The 19,088-nt window shown below is 48.7% G+C and overlaps 1 protein-coding gene across 3 annotated transcripts; it reads right to left on the bottom strand.

The window, feature by feature from the left end:
• Nucleotides 1-8,150: 8,150 nt before the first annotated feature.
• On the bottom strand, nt 8,151-17,968 carry ZBTB48 (zinc finger and BTB domain containing 48). Of its 3 annotated transcripts, none has more exons than XM_051988673.1 (12): nt 17,858-17,964; nt 16,922-17,038; nt 13,799-14,470; nt 13,058-13,299; nt 11,732-11,843; nt 10,976-11,068; nt 10,678-10,764; nt 10,309-10,463; nt 9,172-9,308; nt 8,889-9,053; nt 8,573-8,661; nt 8,151-8,498 (listed from the first exon to the last, which is right to left on the bottom strand). In XM_051988673.1, the coding sequence occupies exons 2-12, from the start codon at nt 16,964-16,966 to the stop codon at nt 8,202-8,204; spliced, it is 2,094 nt and encodes a 697-aa protein (XP_051844633.1). In that variant the 5' UTR covers nt 16,967-17,038; nt 17,858-17,964; the 3' UTR covers nt 8,151-8,201. The 3 variants fall into 3 exon arrangements, with proteins under 3 accessions (XP_051844633.1, XP_051844634.1, XP_051844635.1); XM_051988674.1 differs by having other exon boundaries at nt 16,922-16,978; nt 17,858-17,954; XM_051988675.1 differs by lacking the exon at nt 16,922-17,038 and having other exon boundaries at nt 17,858-17,968.
• Nucleotides 17,969-19,088: the final 1,120 nt, after the last annotated feature.

Genomic DNA, 19,088 nt, shown 5'->3' on the forward strand with positions numbered 1-19,088 from the left:
CTTTTCACCTTTTCCTTTCACAATATGACAAATACGGAAATTTTTTGTTTAACATGATTTTATATTGGATATCAGATTGTTTGTTGTCTTGGAAAGTGGAGAAGGGAGGGAGGAAAGGAGGAAAAAATTAGAAATCAAAATCTTACAAAAATGAATGTGGAAAACTCTTCATGTGTAATTGAAAAAAGAAAATGCTATTGAGAAAAGATTCATATTTTGAATCCTCTCACATTCTGTCTGCTGTGCACGTGGCAATTTTTTTTCTATTTTGTTCTAAAGTTTTAAATATTTTTTTAAAGTGATACGTGATTTAAATACAAAAGATAGTATTATAAACAAATTAAGGGAGCATGGAATAATTTCTGTCAGATCTATGGATAAAGGAGTTTTTAGATAATATTTTTTTTCTAATTACATTTAAAGACAAATTTTAACATTCATTTACAAATTTTGATTTTCAGGTTTTCTCCCTCCCTCGATTCCCCCCTCCAAAGGAGGAATTTAGGACCAAAGAGATAGAATTATAGGATGTAAAATGGACAATTTTAGTTATAAAAGTTTTAAGACATAATTCCCTTAATATCAGTTTCCTTAAGGAGTTCATCGTCTAATGGAGAAAACAAGCAATTATATACAAAAAAAAAAAAAAAAAGCTATGAACAGTATAAATAGGGAGTCACTAAAATTAAGAGTTATCAGGAAAGTGTACTTATAGAAGATGAGATTTTAGTTTGGACCCTGGTAGTATGAAATTATAACTATGAATGTGAATGGGATGAACTCAGTCATAAAACAAACATAGAATGGATTACAAATTAGAATCAAATAATATGTTGTTTACAAGAAATACATTTGAAAGAGACACAATTTAAATAAAAAAAGGCAAGGGCAGCAATCATGATGTAAAACAGCAAAATATTTAATATTAATATTAAAATTATCATTAATGTTAAAAAGTAGAAACAGGATAACTCTTGCTGAAAGGAACCACAGACAATAACATAATGTCAATTATATATATGCACCAAGTGAAGCAAAATCCAAATTCTTAATGGAAAAATTAAATGAATTAAAGGTAGAAATAGACCTTCCTCTATAGAGTTAAATAAACCTACCATAAAATAAGTAATAAGTCAAGAAAATAGAATCTTAGGAAAGTTAGATATGATAGACCTCTGGAGAAAACTAAATGGGTATAGAAAGGAATATACCCTTAACTCAGCTGTATATGGTACTTTCAAAAAACTGACCACATATTAGGATATAAACACCTCACAAGCAAATGCAGAAATATTAAAAGAACCCTTCTCTAACCACAATGTAATAAAATTACATTTAATAAAGGACCATGGAAACATAGTTTAAAATTCAATTGATTGGAACTATACCCAAAGGGCTATCAAACTGCGCATACCCTTTGATCTAGCAGTGTCTCTACTGGGCCTGTATCCCAAAGAGCTCTTAAAGGAAGGAAAGGGACCCACATGTGCAAAAACATTTGTAGGAGCCCTTTTTTAGTGGCAAGAAACTGGAAACTGAGGTAGATGGTCTGGAGAAACTTACATAGACTTTTGCTGAGTGAAATGAGCAGAATCAGGAGATCATTGCACATGGCAACAAGATTATTTAATGATTAATTCTGACGGACGTGGCTCTCAACAATGAGATGATTCAGGCCAGTTCCAATGGAATTGTGATGGAGAAAGCCATCTACACACATCTCTGTGGGGACTGAATGTGCATTACAACATAGCATTTTCACCTTTGTGGTGGTGTTCTTATTTGCTTGCTTGGTTTTTTCTCCTTCATTCCCCATACTGCCCCATTTTATCTGATTTTTTCTTGTGCAACATGGTAAATGTGGAAATATATTTAGAAGAATTGCACATGTTTAACCTATATTGGAGTACTTGCTGTGTAGGGGAGAGAGGGAAAAAATTATGCAACACAAGATTTTGAAAGGGTGAATGTTGAAAATTATCTTTGCCTGTTATTTTGAAAAATAAAAGGCTATTTAAAAAAGTTAATTGGAAAGTAAACAATGTAATCCTAAAAAATGAATGGAGCAAAGAACAAATCATAAAAATAATCAACAATTTCATTTAAGAAAATAACATTCAGAAATTTGTGAGCTGAATCAAAAGCAGTATTTAGGAGAAATTTTATATCTTCAAATGCACACATTAATAAAAGAAAAAGCAGATCAATGAATTGGACATTCAACTAAAAAGAAAAAACTAAAAAAAAAACAATTTTAAATTTCCATTTAAATACCAAAACATAATCCCGAAAATCAAAAGAGAAATTAATAAAATTGAATGTAAGAAACTGTTAAACTAATAAAACTACAAGCTGGTTTTATGACAAAAAAATTTATGAAAAAAAATTAGATAAGGCATTGGTTAATTTGAGTTTAAAAAGAAAGAAGAAAACCAAATAACCAGTATCAAAAATTAAAAGAGTGAATACTCTACCAAAAAGATGAAACTAAAACAATTATTAGGAGTTATTTTGCCTAATTATATACCAATATAACTAACAATTTAAGTGAAATGGATGAATGTTTATAAAAACTGTCCAGATTAACAGAAAAGGAAACAGAATACTTAAATAATCCTATCTCAGAAAAAAAAAAAATTGAACAAACCATCAGTGAACTACCTAAAAACAAATCCCCAGGACCAGACTTTCAACTGAATTCTATCAAACATTTAGGGAACAATTAATTCCAATACTATAAAAACTATTTGAAAACAAAATAGGTAAATGAGATTTACCAAATTCCTTCTTTGACACAAATATAATTTTGAAAACAAAAACCAAATTTCTTTAATGAATATTGATGCAAATTTTTGAAATAAAATGCTAGAAAGAAGATTACATCAAAAAATCATGACCATATATAACTTATACCAGGAATGTAGGGCTGGTTCAAAATTAGGAAAACTATCAGTATAATTGACCAAATGAATAATAAAAATTACACAATAACTATGTAAATAAATATAAAAAACCTCGAAAAAATACAACATCCAATCCTATTAAAAAAAACAATACAAAGCATAGGAATCAGTGGAACCTTTCTTAAAATGATAAGCAATATCTATCTAAAATCTAAAGCAAACCTTATTTGTAATGGGGAGTAACTTGAAGCCTTCCCAATAAGATCAAGAGTGAAACAAGGATATCCATTATCACCACCATTATTTAATGCTTTACCAGAAATGGTAGCCATAGCAATAAAACAAACAAACAAAAAAACTGAATAAAAATAGACAATGAGGAAACAAAGCTATCACTTAGTGATATCCTCAGAGAATCCCAGAAAATCAACTAAAAAAACTAGATGCAATAATCAGAATTTCAGCAAAGTTGCAGGATATAAAATAAGTCCATATAAACTACCAGCATTCCTAAATACTATCAAAAAAACCCAGTAACAAGAGATAGAAAGAGAAATTCCATTTAAAAATTATAAGACAAGGAGGCAGCTAGGTGGTGCAGTGGATAGAGCACCAGCCCTGAAGTCAGGAGGACCTGAGTTCAAATGTGATCTCAGACACTGTGTGATCCTGGGCAAGTCACTTAACCCCAATTGTCTCAGCAAAAATAATAATAACAATAATAATAAGACAATATAAAATACTTGAGAATCAATTGCCACAATAAACCCAGTAGTTATAAGAACACATTTCACACAAATATAAATCCAAACAATTGGAAAAATATTAATTGCTCAATGAGTAGGCCATGATAAAATAATAAAAATGACAATTCTACCTAAATTAATTTACTTATTTGATATCATAGCAATCAAACTATTAAAGAATTCTTTTATAGAGATAGAAAAAAAGTCATTTGGAAGATCAGAAGGATAACAATATCAAAGGAATGATTGAAAAGAAATGTTGAAGGAAGGTGATCTCAAATTGTATTACAAAGCAATAATCATCAAAACAGTCTGGTGTTGGCTAAGAAACAGAGTGGGAAAAAAAAGAGAGTGGATGATCAGGTTTTAGGTACTGAATTAGGCACACATTTCTTGGCAAAGGTACTGGGATGGTTGGCCATTTTCTTCTCCAGCTCATTTTACAGAGAAGGAAATTGAGGCAAAAAGGGTTAAGTGACCTGCCCAGGGTCACATAGCTAGTAAGTGTATGAGATCAAATTTGAATTCAGGTCTTCCTGACTGCAGGCTGATTACTGACACTATCCACTGTGCTACCTAAGTATAGTAATCTAGTATTTGATAAACCCAAAGATCCAAGCTTTGGGATTAAGAACTCAACATCAGACAAAAATTGCTGGAACAACTAGAAAGCAATCTGGCAGAAACTAGGCATAGGTCAATAGCACACATCATACACCAAGATAACGTTAAAATAAATACATGATTTAGACATAAAGGGTGATATCATAAACAAATTGGGGAACATGGAATAGTTTACCTGTCAGATTTATGGATAAGGAAAGTCTATAACAAAACAAGCTTAGAGAACATCTCAGGATATAGAATGAATAAATTTGATTATTATTATTTGATTATTGATTAAAATTTAAAAGTTTTTGCACAAATAAAACTAATGCAACCAAAATTAGAAGGAAAACAAAAGTAGGGGGAAAATTTCTCTCAGAAAGATTTCATTTCTCAAATATATACATAACTGAGTCAAATTTATAAAAATAATCATTTCCCAATTGTTAAATGGCTATCAAAAGACACCCAGTTTTCAGAATAATAAATCAAAGTTATCAATAATCACATGAAAAAAATCTTTAAATCCTTACTGATCAGAGAAATACAAATTAGAAAACTCTGAGATACCACTTTCACACCTATCATATTGATTAATATGACTCCCAAGAAGAAGAAAATAACAATGTTGGAGGACGCATGGAAAAATTGGGACAGTAATGCACTGTTGGTGGAGTTGTGAACTAATCCAATCATTCTAGAAAATAACAATGCTATCCAAAAGTCTATAAAACCATGCATATCTTTTACCCAGAAATGACACTACTAGATTTGTATTCCAAAAACATCAAAGAAATTGGAAAAAGACTTATTTGGTTTTTGTTTTTTGATTTTTTTAATTAAAGCTTTTTATTTACAAAGCATAGACATGGTAATTTTTCCAACATTGATCCTTGCATAACCTTTTGTTCCAAATTTTCCCCTCTTCCCCCTCGCCCTCTCCCCTGCATAGCAGAAAGTCCAATATATGTTAAATATGTTAAAATACCTGTTTGATCCTATATATGTATACACATTTATACGATCAAGGAAAAAAAAACTCAGAAAGAAAACAAAATGCAAGCAGACAACAAGAGAGAGAGTGAGAAGGCGATGTTGTGATCCACATTCAGTTCCCACAGTTCTCTCTCTGGGTGTAGATGACTCTGCATCACTGAACAAGTGGAACTGGTTTGAATCCTCTCATTGTTGAAGAGAGCCACGTCCGTCAGAACTGATTGTCCTATAACCTTGTTGCCGTGTACAATTTTCTCCTGGTTCTGCCCATTTCACTCAGCATCAGTTCATGTAGGTCTCTCCGAGCCGAAAGAGACTTATTTGTACAGAAGTATTTAGAGTATCTCCTTTTGTGATGGCAAAGAACTGGAAATTGAGGGAATGCTCATCAGCTGGGAAACAGCTGAACAAGCTGTGGTATATAACTGATAGAATATTGATGTGTTATAAGAAATAATGAGCATGATGACATGGGGATTATATGGAGCCTGGAGAGCTTCTGGGGAAAGGCCATATCTACAGTAAGAGCAAATTAACTCAAAAGATGGAAGGGGAGAAGAAGGAAAGGGTAGGCAGGTACCAAGAGCAAAGTGCAGGAGTAGTGCTGTACTAGAAGTATATCTCTCTTTTCCATTCAAATATTGGCAATTTTTATTTTTATTTTTATTTTTTTTGCTGAGGCAATTGGGGTTAAGTGACTTGCCCAGGGTCACACAGCTATGAAAGGTTAAGATTTGAACTCAGGTCCTCCTGACTTCAGAACTGATGCTCTGTCCACAAATATTGGCAATCTTAAACAAGATAAATTCAAAATAACCTCCCTTGCTTGCTCTTAAAGAGAGAAGTAACTCCAAGATTAGACCTATTTATACAAATAGGGAATAGGAAGAAACCCATTTATCTAAGCAAGACAGCAAAAAAGAAATCAGCTGAATAGATTAGAATATACCCAAGAATACGTGAGAGGATAAGCTCTTTAACTGGGAACGAGAAAAGGGCCTGAATTTACCCCAAAGAAATCATCCGGAGGGAGGTGTTCTGAAAATCAGGACCTATTTGAAGAGTCTGCTTCCTTTGTACATCTCCATGTGTATCTTTGAAGAATGGAGAAACTGGAACCAAATTAGCAAGTTCCCAATACATATCAGTAGTGTTGTGCTCCTTATTTATATATATATACATATCAGTAGTGTTGTGCTCCTTATTTATATATATATATATATATATTTTGCTTTTTTTTTCTCGCTGGTGATTTTTCCCTTTTGTTCTAATTCCTCTTTCACAACATGACTAATATGGAAATGTGTTCAACATGATTGCACATGTATAGCCTGTGTAGGATTGCTTGCTTTCTTGGGAAGGAGGAAAGGAGGAGAGAAAAAAATTTGGAAGTCAAAATCTTGCAAAAATCAATGTTGAAAACTGTCTTTACCTGTAATGGGGGAAAAACATATTAAGTGGATAAAAATTTTGTGATCGGTTCTTTGTAAGGGCCTTGTGAAGCCATTATTGACTTAGGGTCTGCCCTTTCATATTGCTGACCACATGATGGGGCTGAGTGTGTAAGAGATGTATGAAAAGCAGTTTAAAAGAATTATCTAAGTATCAGTTACTATTACTACCTGAGACAAATTTTCCCGTTTTGTGGATGGTCAAGTTGAAGTTCAGGGAAGTCTCTCAGCAGTTTGCTGCTGAGGTCCTTTGCCCCTGAAGACCGAGGCAGCACCAAACGGCACCCTAAGATCACAGATTCAGGCAACTGTTCCGAGTCCCACATTTTTTGGATAAGGAAACCGAGGCTCCAAGACTTGGTCAGAGTGGCAGAGTAGTGGTTGGTGATCGCAGCATTCGTCCCAGTGTGGGACTTTGCTCCTCTAATTCATAGAACGATAGGAGGGGGGGGGGGGTTTTGCAATGTATTACCCAAAGTAAGTGCTTTTTTTAAATAGCTTTTTATTTACAAGACATATGCATGGGTAATTTTTCAGCATTGACCCTTGTAAAACCTGTCCCCAAAGTAAATGCTTAAAAAAGTGTAGGAGTTCCAAGGCAACCCCAATAAACTTTGGTTAGAAACTGCCATCTGCATCCAGAAAAAGAACTTAGAGACTGAATGTAAATCAACACACGCTAGGTTCACTTCTTTTTTGTTTTAACTTTCTCCCTTCTCTTCTGCTTTTCACCCCACAATATAAAGAAATGTGTATTAAAAATAAAATTTTTTTTAAAAAAAGGAAAAACCTAGAAACCTTTACCAGCTAATGCCTCAATATTATCAGTGAAGGCCTTGGGATTTAGAGACAGGGAGAGGAGAGCCAGCCTTGGCCAAGGGACACGTGAGGTCCAAGGAAAAGTCCAGGGCCTTGAAAAAAAGACCTGGTTTCAAATTGTGCTTTTGCATAAATACTTGCCACATGACTCAAGCAAATCTTTTGTTGCTTTTTGCTCCTATTTCCTCTTCTGTAACAAGGGTTCGGCCCAGAAGAACCCAAAGGCCCGTTGGGGCCCCTAGCACCCCGAGATCCTGTGAGGGGAGAAGCCTTGCCTGTCAAGGGAGGGGGACCTGGAAGGCAAAAGGTGCGCCCCCCAGGAGCTGAGCACGAGGCGAGTTCTCCAAACAATCACAGTCGCCGCCCTTGCTGGTGGCCGCCTGAGGAAGGGAACCCAAAGGGCACCGCGTGTGGACGGGGGCTGACAGGCCGATCTGCGCCCCCAGCGCCGGCCCCAGTCGGACACAAGGGTCCCTAGGAACGTCCGGGGGCTGCTCTAACTGCGCACCCCGTGCTCCTCCTGAGCTGCTTCGGTTCCGCTGGGCCCCCGCAGCCGAGCCTCCCGGGCCAGCGCCCCCTCCCCCAGCCCCATCAGGCCAGACGGATCCGGGAAGAAGGCAAGCACCGAGTCCAAAGCGACATCTTTATTGGGCAGGGGTGGGGGGCTGCGGGACGGGGGGCTATGTCTCACAGTCCTCGGGGATGGTGGCAGTGATAATGAGGGACTGCTCAATGACGTCGGTGCTAGAGAAGTGCTCCTCGGCGCAGAGTCTCTGGCCGGGGAGCTGGGGAGCCAGTCCTCCCTGCGTCAGGGACTCCACGATCACCTCGGCAGAGCCCATCTCCAGCTCCGGGGGAGGCTGCAGGGCCACCACGACCATCTTCTCGTCCTCGATGACCAGGTTCCGAAGCTTCCTCTGACGGGGATTGTAATTTTCTACCCGGTCGTGGATCTCCATGTGCCGGCGCAGGTGTGCCTGGGGTACAAGCAGGGCTCAGCGGGAGGGCGCCGGCCCGCGGGGCCGCGGCGGGCGCCCCTCCCGAGGCCTACCTGGCGGGTGAATTTGTAGCCACACTCGGTGCACTCGAACTTGCGCACGCCCTTGTGTCTCCGCACGTGCACTCGCAGCTGCTCCACGGCTTGGGGGGCAGGGGGAGAGACAGTCCTTTGTACGGGTCCGGGGGCCAGAGCACCGGGCCAAGCCCTCCCGAGACAGGGCCTGAGGCGGAATCAGCCCCCGACAACTGGGGAGGACCCAGGAGACGGACATTCCCTGCGGCCCGATCCCCCTCCCCCTCCCCCGAGCCCTCGGGCCCCCCCCCTCCCGCGGAGGGTCCCCCTGGAAGGGCCTGAGGGGAGGGGGCACCTTTGAAGGTCTTCCCGCAGATCTGGCAGAAGTGGGGGCGGCCCTCCTGGTGGCGGCTGGCCACGTGTCTCAGCAGCGGCCCCTTCTCCGTGAAGCGCTGCTCGCAGAACTCGCAGCTGAAGGGCCGCTCGCCGGTGTGCGTGCGGTGGTGCTTGTCCAGGCTGGCTGCAACGGGAGCGAGAGCGGGGAGGGAGCGCGGCGCCCGGCCCGGGGGCATGGGGGGGGCAGACCAGGAACCAGGGCCCGAGGCTGGGGGCGGGGCTTCCCTCCCCGCGGGGAGTACCTTGGGTGCGGAAGGTTTTGCCGCAGAGGTGGCACTGGAAGGGCTTCTCCCCCGTGTGGGTGCGCAGGTGCATGTTCAGGTTGGCCTTCTGCGTGAAGGCGTGGCTGCAGAACTCGCAGACGTACGGGCGCTCGTTCCTGGGGAGAGGGCCGGTCCGCTCAGGCCCCGCCCACGTGGGGGTCGGGGCGAGACCGAGCAGGGAGCACAAGCAGGGAGCACGGCTGAGCAAGGCCAGGAACGACCCCCAGGCGGGACCCCGGGGACCCAAGAGGGCACGTCTGCGTGGGCCCGGACGGAGGGGTCAGTCAGGAGACTCAGACCCACGAGGGCTCCCCTGGGGAAGCAGGGGCCTCTGGGCCAGGAGCCGTCACCACAGAGGAACCAAGGGATGACCGCTCAGACTCATTCGCGCCACTGAACAAGCAGTTATTAAGCACCCACTGTGTGCCTGGTCCTGGCCATCCCAAGACAAAACTAAGACCCGCCCTGCTCCCATTGACGGAGGCCAGTCAGAGGGGCAGAGAAAGCCCCGTCTCTGGGGCTGCCTTAGGGCCGGCCCCAAGGGGTCCAGGGCTGGGTGGCCCCATCCCCAGGGCCTCAAGGGCCCCGGCCGCCTCCTATCGGCCTCTTCTTCTCCACAGCCTTCCAATTCAAACCTCAGGGATGGTCGGGAAGTCCCAGGACCCCCTGAAACCCAATCCTGAGAGCAACAAGGCCCAGGGACAGAGGAGGGGCCGCTGGCGGGGGAGGGGGACACTCCCAAGGAAACAGGATGATCCAAAACAAAGCGGACCAATAACAAGCATCTTTTTAAAAAAGGCTTTGGCTTCCATCTGCAGGAGGCTGGAGGCTGCCTCCTTCCCATCTCGGCCAGAGCCCAGGGAACCTCCTGCAGCCATCACCGTAAACAAACCTCCTGGCTTCTGGAGACCTAAGGGGCTGGGAGCCTCCGGGAGCGCCCTGGGACCTCCTGGGAGCCTCCGGGAGCGCCCTGGGACCTCCTGGGAGCCTCCGGGAGCGCCCTGGGACCTCCTGGGAGCCTCCGGGAGCGCCCTGGGACCACGCAGGGAGCCTCTGGGAGCAGAAGGGCCCGCCCAGAATCCTCGGAATGCCAGCCCAAGCAGGGAGGGCCCTTACCTGTGCTTCGCCTTGATGTGCATCTGGAGGCCGTTGCGGCTGGAGGCTCGATGCCCGCACTCCTCGCACACAAAGAGTTTCTCTCCTCGATGCTTGAAGGCTTCATGTAACTGAAGCTCTGTTCGAGACAGGAAGCATTTGGCGCAGGTGGGACACTGCAGGCAAGAGGGGCAGGGAAGTTCACGGCCCGCCCCCACGCCTCATGGCTGGCCCGTGGGCTGGGCCCCCCGCCTCTGCCTACAAATACTTTGCTCCTGGAGGGAAGCCCCCGGTCCAGGGCTGCGGCCTCTGTCTCTGTGCTCCTGGTCTCGTCTCCCCAGAGGGGCCCCACGGGTCCCCGGCCCTGCTCCCCCCACCAGAAGCACTCACCGCGTGGGGCTTGGGGGCCCCGTGCAGCTTGATCATGTGACTCTGCAAGTCCTTTTTCTGCATGAATTGTTGTGAGCAGGACGAGCACTGAAAGAGAGGGTCCGGGGTCAAGGCCGTCTGCTGGGGAAGCCCCAGTCGGACCCACCCTGTGACAGCACCCCGGGCCAGCGTGGCTCCGTGAGGGGCAGTTCTGAGGTAGTGGCTAAGGGAAGGGGGGAGCTGAGCCGCGGAGGCATGGCAGGGACCACAGGGATCAGCGGGGCTTCGAGTCAGGGCCCCACCCTTCCAGCCCCCTGACCTTGTAGGGCATTTCCCCAGTGTGGGAAACCATGTGAACGCGCAGCTCCATCCTCCGCCGGAAAGTCTCCTGACACACAGAGCAAGTAAACACCTGGAAGCAACAAGGGCTGGCATCAGGATATGTGCTCTGGGTCCTGAGGCTGGGGAGCCCGGGCAGTCCTGGCCCTGCTTGAGCTTCAGTTCTAAGCCTCAGCTGCTGTGTGCCTGGGGGCCACCAAGGGGAGGGGGCCATGGGCGATGAGGGAAGCCCTGCCATCTGGCCCCTTGGGAGCCCCTGGAAACAGGAGGATTTGGGGCCACGGGCCAGGACCTCCACCCACAGCACCAACACCTTTCCTTACTGGCAAACCTGCTGGGCCCAAAAGCCACTGAGGTTCCCAGGACAAGCTGTGTGACCAGGAGCAAGTGCTTTAACTCTGACATCCCGGGTTCTAAAGGCCCTCCCGGCTCTGACCTCCCAGGTTCTAAGGGCCCTCCCAGCTCTGACCTCCCGGGTTCTAAGGGCCCTCCCAGCTCTGACCTCCCGGGTTCTAAGGACCCTCCCAGCCCTGACATTCTATGTCCTAAGTTCCCTCCCAGGCTTGACATTCTACTTTGTACAAGTTCTATCCTGGAATTCATTCCTGTTCACACAGGTTGGACGAGGTTACCTTCTGATACACAAAGGTTCTAAGAAAGGCATTTTCTTGGGGGCTTGAGCCACACCAGATAGAGTGGGGGCAGTGGGGCAGGGCCTCGAGCACCCCAGTAATACCTGCTCTGAACGGTTCAGGCAATTCCGTGCTTCATGCTCCAGGAGATTCTCTTTCCTAAAGTAGCATTTCCCACATTTGGGGCATTCAAAAGGCTTCTCCCCCGTGTGTTTCCTGGAAGGAATAGAGCCCAAGAGGGATTTGGGTGCTAGAAAGATTTCCCAGCCTTCACAATGGACCCACTTCCCATCTCCCTCAGCCCTCCCAGAGAGAAAACAAGGAGAGCAGGGGAACTGTGTGCTGGGGCAGCCGGCCAGCGAGAAGGCACCGGGGGCAGGCGAAGACCCCCCAGGATCCCAGGCTCAGGACGCTGGCCGGACGGCCGACTCGCACTCGTGGGGAGAGAGCCAACCCCTCCAACCTGCCCCGTGCCGGGAGGACCGCGGCCCATCCTCGCATGCACAGAGGCAGTGTTTAGCGCCTGACCGGCGGAGCGAGCCTCCTCCCAGGGGCCGAGGGCAGACCTCCGAGCGTGAGCAGCCACGGGGACGCTGACGGAGACTCTGGCCAGCTCCGGCTGCCTCTACCTCTCCGTGGGTCTGCTGCGAGGCTGTCCACAGAGGCGGCTTCACAGCAATGTATTTGGGGCAAGGCCCGACCTTCCGCCAATCTTTCACTCGGGAGACAAGGACGGATTCATTCCTAGTGTCCGAGCCACGCGAAGAGGGGAAGGGAGCCCACAGAGACGACACTAAGCACAGGTTCGTAAACTGTGGCCGCTGAACTTTTAAAATTATGCTGAGAAGTAGACTCCAATAGCATTGCTGTCCTTAGAAATCAATCCTCTGTATTTTTTATTTTATGCATTTAAAACCATCATTCTAAGAAGAGCTCCTTAAGCCTACCAGGTAAGGTCAAAGGGGTCCTTGACACAAAATGGCTTAAGATGCTCTGTCCTAAGAGGAAGAGCCTCGCCAGCTCCCTCCGGGAACACCCCGGAGCCACTTCCCCTTCTGCCAGGGGACACCTCCCTCCCTCTCTTGCCATGTTCAGTGAAGGAATATGAAGGTGAAATGGAGACATTTCCCATTTTTTCTTCTATCACACATGAAGGTTACGTCAGAGTTACTTTGCCACCCTATTTACCCTCCTATTCCTCTCTAGTCCTGGGCACCCGCTTCCTGTGAGGGCAGCCTGGGCCAGAGGGTGTGAGGGCCCGTCTGCCGGTGGCGGGGGCCAGACTCCCTCCGAGACCACGGCAAACAGAAGGGATCATGGGAAGGAAGAAAGGTGGGAGGGACCTTTTCAGAACAGATAAATGGGCTCCCTGCTCTGGGTACAGAAAGGGCAGAGATGGGGAAAGGGAATTAAAAAAAAAGAATCTTTACCTGTTGTGGACTTTTAGATAATATTTGCTGAGGAACTTTTTATGACATGTGGGGCATTCAACCGGCACAGCTGTACCTTTTCTGTTCCCGGGGGGCTCGGTGCCTGGGGGCCCCAGGCTGAGGGCCGGCTCCAGAGCACCAGGCTTTGGGGCTGGGTCGGACTTCCTGGTGGTCCGCACAGTCTCTGTTTCAGAAACGTCACCTCCATCCGCGTCATCCTCGACTTGGACCACCACTTCCCACTAGGGCAGAACAGGCAGGGCAGGGAGGCGACGTCACCAAAGGAGCTCTGCCAGGCCTCTGGCCGGCAACAAGCCGCCCTCTCCCACTCTGAGGGCCTCCTGCCAGCCAGCCCTGGGACCCCAGGGAGGAGCTAGTCCCCACTGCGCCCTGGTGAGGGCGGCACCTGGCCAGGGACAAGCGGCTGGGAGCCCCCACGTCCGGAGGGGTCCGGCCCCCAGAGGCCGGCCATTGGCCCCCCACCTGAGCACAGAGCCCGGCCCCAAGCCCATCTCTCTGTCTGTCTGTGGGAGTCTGTCCCACCTCGTCCTCTGTGAGGGAGGCTCCTTCCACATCCCCCCCAGGATCCTGACCAGGGCCAGGGAAGGCTCATGTCTGGGCTGCCGGCCTTGCCAGGCTGCTCCAACCCCAAGGACTGAAGGGACTCTGCCCCGGGGTCCCCACCAGCTCCCTCCCTCTCCTGTTCCCCGGGGGCACCTCCCCAGCACCCTCGGACAGCACCTCATTACTACCAGCCTGCAGCAGGACCCCTCCTGCCTTCAAGGGTCTCTGGGGGTCTTTAGAGTCTTGAGGGTTCTTGTCCCCAGGACTGGGGGGGGTGCTCGGCTTCAGAGCTTGCTGGAGTCTCTCGTGGGGAGAGGAAGGGCTCTCCCTCTGACTAGGGGGGCCGGGCTTGGCCCCGGGGAGGCTCTGGGGAGAGCAGGGCTGCGGAGCCCCAAGGCCCACGTAGAACGCTCTGGCCACGTCCTCCTCCTCGGAGTCGGGGGGCCGCTTGAGGTGGCCGTTCACGTCCCCGGGCACGGCTGGCTCTCGCCCCCCCCGGTCCCTGAAGCTCTGGCACAGCTCCACGACCTCGGGCACGCGGAGCTCCCTCGCTGCCAGGAGCACCTTCTCCCGGTTCCCCGCCGTGAGGGCCAGGTGGCCGGTGTAGAAGAAGTCCAGCAGCAGGCCGAAGATCTCGGCAAAGCCGGCGGGGAGGCTGACGCTGCCCACGGTGCCGTCCCCATAGAGGCTCTGGAAGAAGTGGCTGCAGCAGGCCAGCACGCTCCAGTGGGCCTTGAAGACCAGGCCGCCCACGTCCAGGGTGGCGTCGCAGTACTGCCCCTTCTCCCGCTGCTTGTTGAGCTCCTGCAGCACCCGGACGCTGTGCTGGACAAAGGAGCCGTCCATCGTCTGCGGAGGGGAGGGGACACGGGGGTCAGGGGCCGGGCATCGGACAGCGGCTGGGTCAGCCCGGGACCGGAAGGGGCTCCTCCAGTCACGGACACCGAGCACCAGAGCCGACATCATCCCCCTCCCCCGGGTCACCCACCCCAGAACCTGAGCCTCTGTCTGCCGGAGACCCTGCCAGGGAGGGAGGGGGGCCTACACCTTCGGGCAGTGCGGCTGGGGGGAGGGGGGGGCAGCTAACAAGAAGCTGCCTGAAGGCAGCCAGGTGGTGCCATGGATGGAGCACTGGCCCTGGAGCCTGGAGGACCGAGTTCAAATGTGGTCTCAGACACATAACACTTCCTGGCTGTGGGAACCTGGACAAGTCTCTTAACCCAATTACCTCAGGGGAAAAAAAGGCAGCATGATTAGGAGAGAATATGGTTGAATGGGGAAAAAAAACTATCAAATTTCTGTCATAAAGATTTTGTATCCAAGATAAAGAAACAATTAACAAACAGATTAATGATTAACAGCTATTCCTCAACAATGGATAAATGGTCAAAGGGTACAAGCAATTTCAAAAGAAGAAGATCTACAAAGTATTCACAAGCACTTGAAAGAATGCTTCATATCACTAATCATAAAAGAAATATAAATGCTGAAGTTTCACCTACACCCTGTAAATGGGCCAAGATGACAAAAGAAAAAAAAATAAACAATGATAATGTTGAATGGGTTGTGGAAGGACAGGCATGTTAACACATCTTGGTGGAGTTGCGAAATAGTGCAACCATTTTAGAAAAAACTTGGACGGAGGCAAATAGTGATTAAAAATTTAAAGTGGTTAATACAATCTCAACAAAGAACCACTTATGCCAGAAAGAATCAAACGTGACTGTAGCAAAATTAGAGATCCAGCAGGAATGGAATGAAGAGCTAAGAGAAGTCATCAGGTGCACAGGTGTTGACATTTATTCATCAGCTAAGTTGATTTCTTTCTCTTCTCTGTCTTAAAAATGTTGTTATATAGAAGAGTTGGAGGAGTGTTGGAAAGAGGTACCAGAGAAAACTATGATGATGTAAAAAAAAGATATCCATAAACATTTATGAATGGGAAAAAGCTCAAGGGTAACTTGGAAGATAGAATATCCCAAATCTACCCCAGTGTGAGTGTTACTTATTTGACATATTTTGGACCTTTTCAACATATTGATCAGTTTTTTTCCCTCTTTTCTTGTCTTTAAAAAAATTGTTACATAAAATGGCTCTCTGGGAGAGGTGAGAGAGATTTTTCACAGAAAATTATAAAAACAGACATATAATAAAACCTTATAAAAAGGGGTAATCTGGTTAGCTGAGCATGGTTAATGAGGCTACAAACAGCTGATGGAAAATTATGGCAAGAGGCACATTTAATATGAATGACAGCTAACAGAACAGGTTAATGGTGAGTCAAGCCAACAGGTGTCAGCCATTCTTCAGTGGGAACATCAACAAAGGCAAGGGATAGTCCCCGTCCTTAAGAAGCTCACCTGGGGAAGATAACGAGCAAACATTTAGGGACAAACAATTTATACAGAATAATTTGGAGACGATCCAGACGGAAAAAGGGACTGGGAAAGAATTCTTATAGAAGATGGAACTTAAAGGAAGTCACAGAAGGCAGAAGGTGGAGGAAAGGAGAGCGAGCATTCCAGGTGTGAGTGACAACCAGTGAAAACGTTCAGGATCAGGAGATGGGAGTGTTGTTTGAGGAAAAGCTGAGGGCAGTATCCTCGGTCAAAGCGATGGGGAGGAGTTAAAGCATAAGAAGACTGAAAAGGCAGAAAGATGGCAGGTTAGGAAAGGCTGATCCTGGAGGTGACAGGAAGATACCGGAAGTTATTGAATATTGGACTGACATTGTCAGATCCACAGTCCGTTTTCACACGAGACTAACTTTTTAGGTGGATTGAGTAGGGACGGACTCGAGGCAGGGAGACTATTCAGCAAATCCATAGGAGCTCATGAGATCCCCAAAGAATCCAGTACAGTGCATGGGGGAGCCAACTACCGGTTACTACATTTTGGAATGGTCTACAAAGCTTCACTGTATTGAAAGCTGTAAAAACCATTCTTAGCCGGAGTGCTGGACAAAAGCAGCAGTTGGGGACGGCTGCAGTCTGCTGACCCTCGGGGAGAGGAGAGGAAGACCAAGGACACAGAGCGGAAGGACGCCCGCCGTTAGTGCCCAGGACCGGAATGAAGACCAGGAGCGGTCTGGGAGGTAGAAGCAGAACCAGAGACGGGAATATCGAGAAGAGTGCGAGCAACAGTGTCAAAGGCTGAGGACAAGAAGGATGGAGACGAGGAGAAGTTCTGCCTTGGGGGGAGAGGTGGGAGAAAGCCCTGGAAGGTCTGGAGGCGGCCAGGGGGCTCAGCTGGGGCGGTGGTCTGGAAAACCCGAGTGCAAATCCAGCCTCAGACACTTACTGGCCGGGTGACCCCGGGCAATCCTGTTTGCCTCTGGTTCCTCATCAGTAAAAGGAGCTGGAGAAAGAAAGTGCAAACTAGTCCAGTGTCTTTGCTGAGAAACCGCCACACAAGGGTCTGAGGAGGGGGAGACATGTTGTAGTCAGCAAAGAAGCAGTTGGTGGAGAGGAAGAATTAGAAGTTACTGGGGCCCATGGGGAGAGGGGACAAGTAATGGGGAAAGTACAACTAACTGGGACAGTTAACGGGGGGCAGGGCCACCAGGACCCCAGGAAGAGGGGAAGCGTTTGTCAGGGGCATAACCATCAAGGAACAGGGCACAACTGTTGGGGAACAGAGGAGGGGGAGGTTAGGGGCACTATTGGGGACAGGAGAGGGGCAGTTTGTGGGAGGAACAATTACTGGGGACCAGGGGAGGAGACAATTAGTAGAGGGCACAACTGTTGGGGAACAAGTGGAGGAGTTATTGAGGTGCAGGGCCCTCCGCGATTCACGGGGACAGAAGCCGAGCTCGTGGGGGACATAACTCCTGGGACACCGGGGAGGGGCAGTTAGTGGGGGGCACCGCTGGCGAGGCTGGGTCAAGGACCATGGCCAGGGGCTGATGGGCAACGGTGAATTCCGTTAACAGGACACGGTAACCGAGGAGTCCGGCCATCAGGGCAGGCCAACAGTTAACGGGGGAAGACTACCAGGGCGGTTAACGAGCGCGGTTAACGCGCAGGGAGGGGCGGGGGCCCGGTTAATGGGGAGCGCGGCTAGCGGGACCCGGTTAACGGGGAGAGGCCGCGAGCCCCAGGGCCGCCGAGCCCCGCCCCCGCCCCGCCGCCGGCCCCTCTGCGCCTCGCGGCCCGGCTGCGCACAGCTCGACGCTCCCTAGGCGGCGCGCCCCCGCGCCTCTCCGCCCCTTCCCGAGAGCGCGCCCCGCCGCCTCACCTTCCCCGGGCCCGGCCCGCTCCGGAGACTCCCCAGTGCCTGCCAAGCTCCCACCGAGGAACTGCCAAAGCCGAGTAGTGCGCAGCCGCACCGAGCAAAGCCTAGCGGCGCCGCCGGACGTGACGTGAGGGCGCACGAGACTGGGGCGGGACGACTCGCGGCTTCGGGGTCGGAACGGAGCTCGTGGCTAGACGCCAATGAGAAGCCCTCAGAGGGTGGGGGTGGAAGGCGGGGGTTGTGGCGACCGGATGTTGCTCGAACCCTCAGCCACTAAGAGAACCTCAGAGGCGGCCAATAGGTTCGCGCGAGGGGAACGCTCCACCTCCCCGCCTCCCGTGTTGCTTAGGCAACGGCAGAGTGTCGAGCTTGGCCCCGCCCCCCAGCCAGGCAGGTCTGGCTCCGTGCGTGCGGCTGCCTGCCGAGGTCTCCGGGTCAGCCCTTGCGCGGCCGGAGGCGGGGCTCCCTAAGAAGCCGAAAGCAGAGGCGGAGTCAAGTTCTTTTTGGCATCCCGAGCTAGGCCGGGAGTGCGGGAGAAGCGGGCTCCGCTCCTCTCCAGCTCGGGGACTGAGAGCTTCACCTCTCCCGTAAAAGTGGGTCGATTTGGACCAGACGACCTCTCCCGGCCTCAGTTTCCTCCCCTGTAAAAATGAGTCAGTTCAGACCAGCTGACCTCTCCTGGCCTTAGTTTCCTTCCCCGTAAAAGTGGGTCGATTTCGACCAATTGACTTCTGGGCCTGTTCCCCGCCCCCCGCAAAACGAACCGATTGGGCCAAAGTCTTTGATCTGGTTCTGAACGGGGGTAGTGGGGGTGAGGAGATACCTTTTCTGATCACCGCCGGCTGGTACCCTTGGTTCCGGCCCCTCGCAGCCAGCTCGGGCCAGTGAGGCCCGGATTCAGATATGCAGTGACCTGTTTTCTCTGGCTTAGCTAAGGCAGTCCTTAGAAGTCACCTAATTGCAACCCCCTCATTTTAGAAGGAAACAGGAAATGAATTTGCCCAAGAGCACACAGGTGGTGAGAGGGAGGGCCAGCTCTTGAACCTGGATCCTGACTCCCAATTCATCTTTCTTTCCACTATCCCACTAGACCTATGAGCCCATAATTCATATTTCATAAAGATTCATACTTTTTTTATTAAGAAATAGGGGTTCTCTGCTACTTAATATGGGGATGACTTCAGATATCTCTTTTCCTTTCTGTGACTTAATTTCCCCATCTGCAAAATGAAGA

This window comes from Antechinus flavipes, chromosome 3, assembly GCF_016432865.1.
Source record: "Antechinus flavipes isolate AdamAnt ecotype Samford, QLD, Australia chromosome 3, AdamAnt_v2, whole genome shotgun sequence".
Classification (NCBI taxonomy): Eukaryota; Metazoa; Chordata; class Mammalia; order Dasyuromorphia; family Dasyuridae; genus Antechinus; species Antechinus flavipes.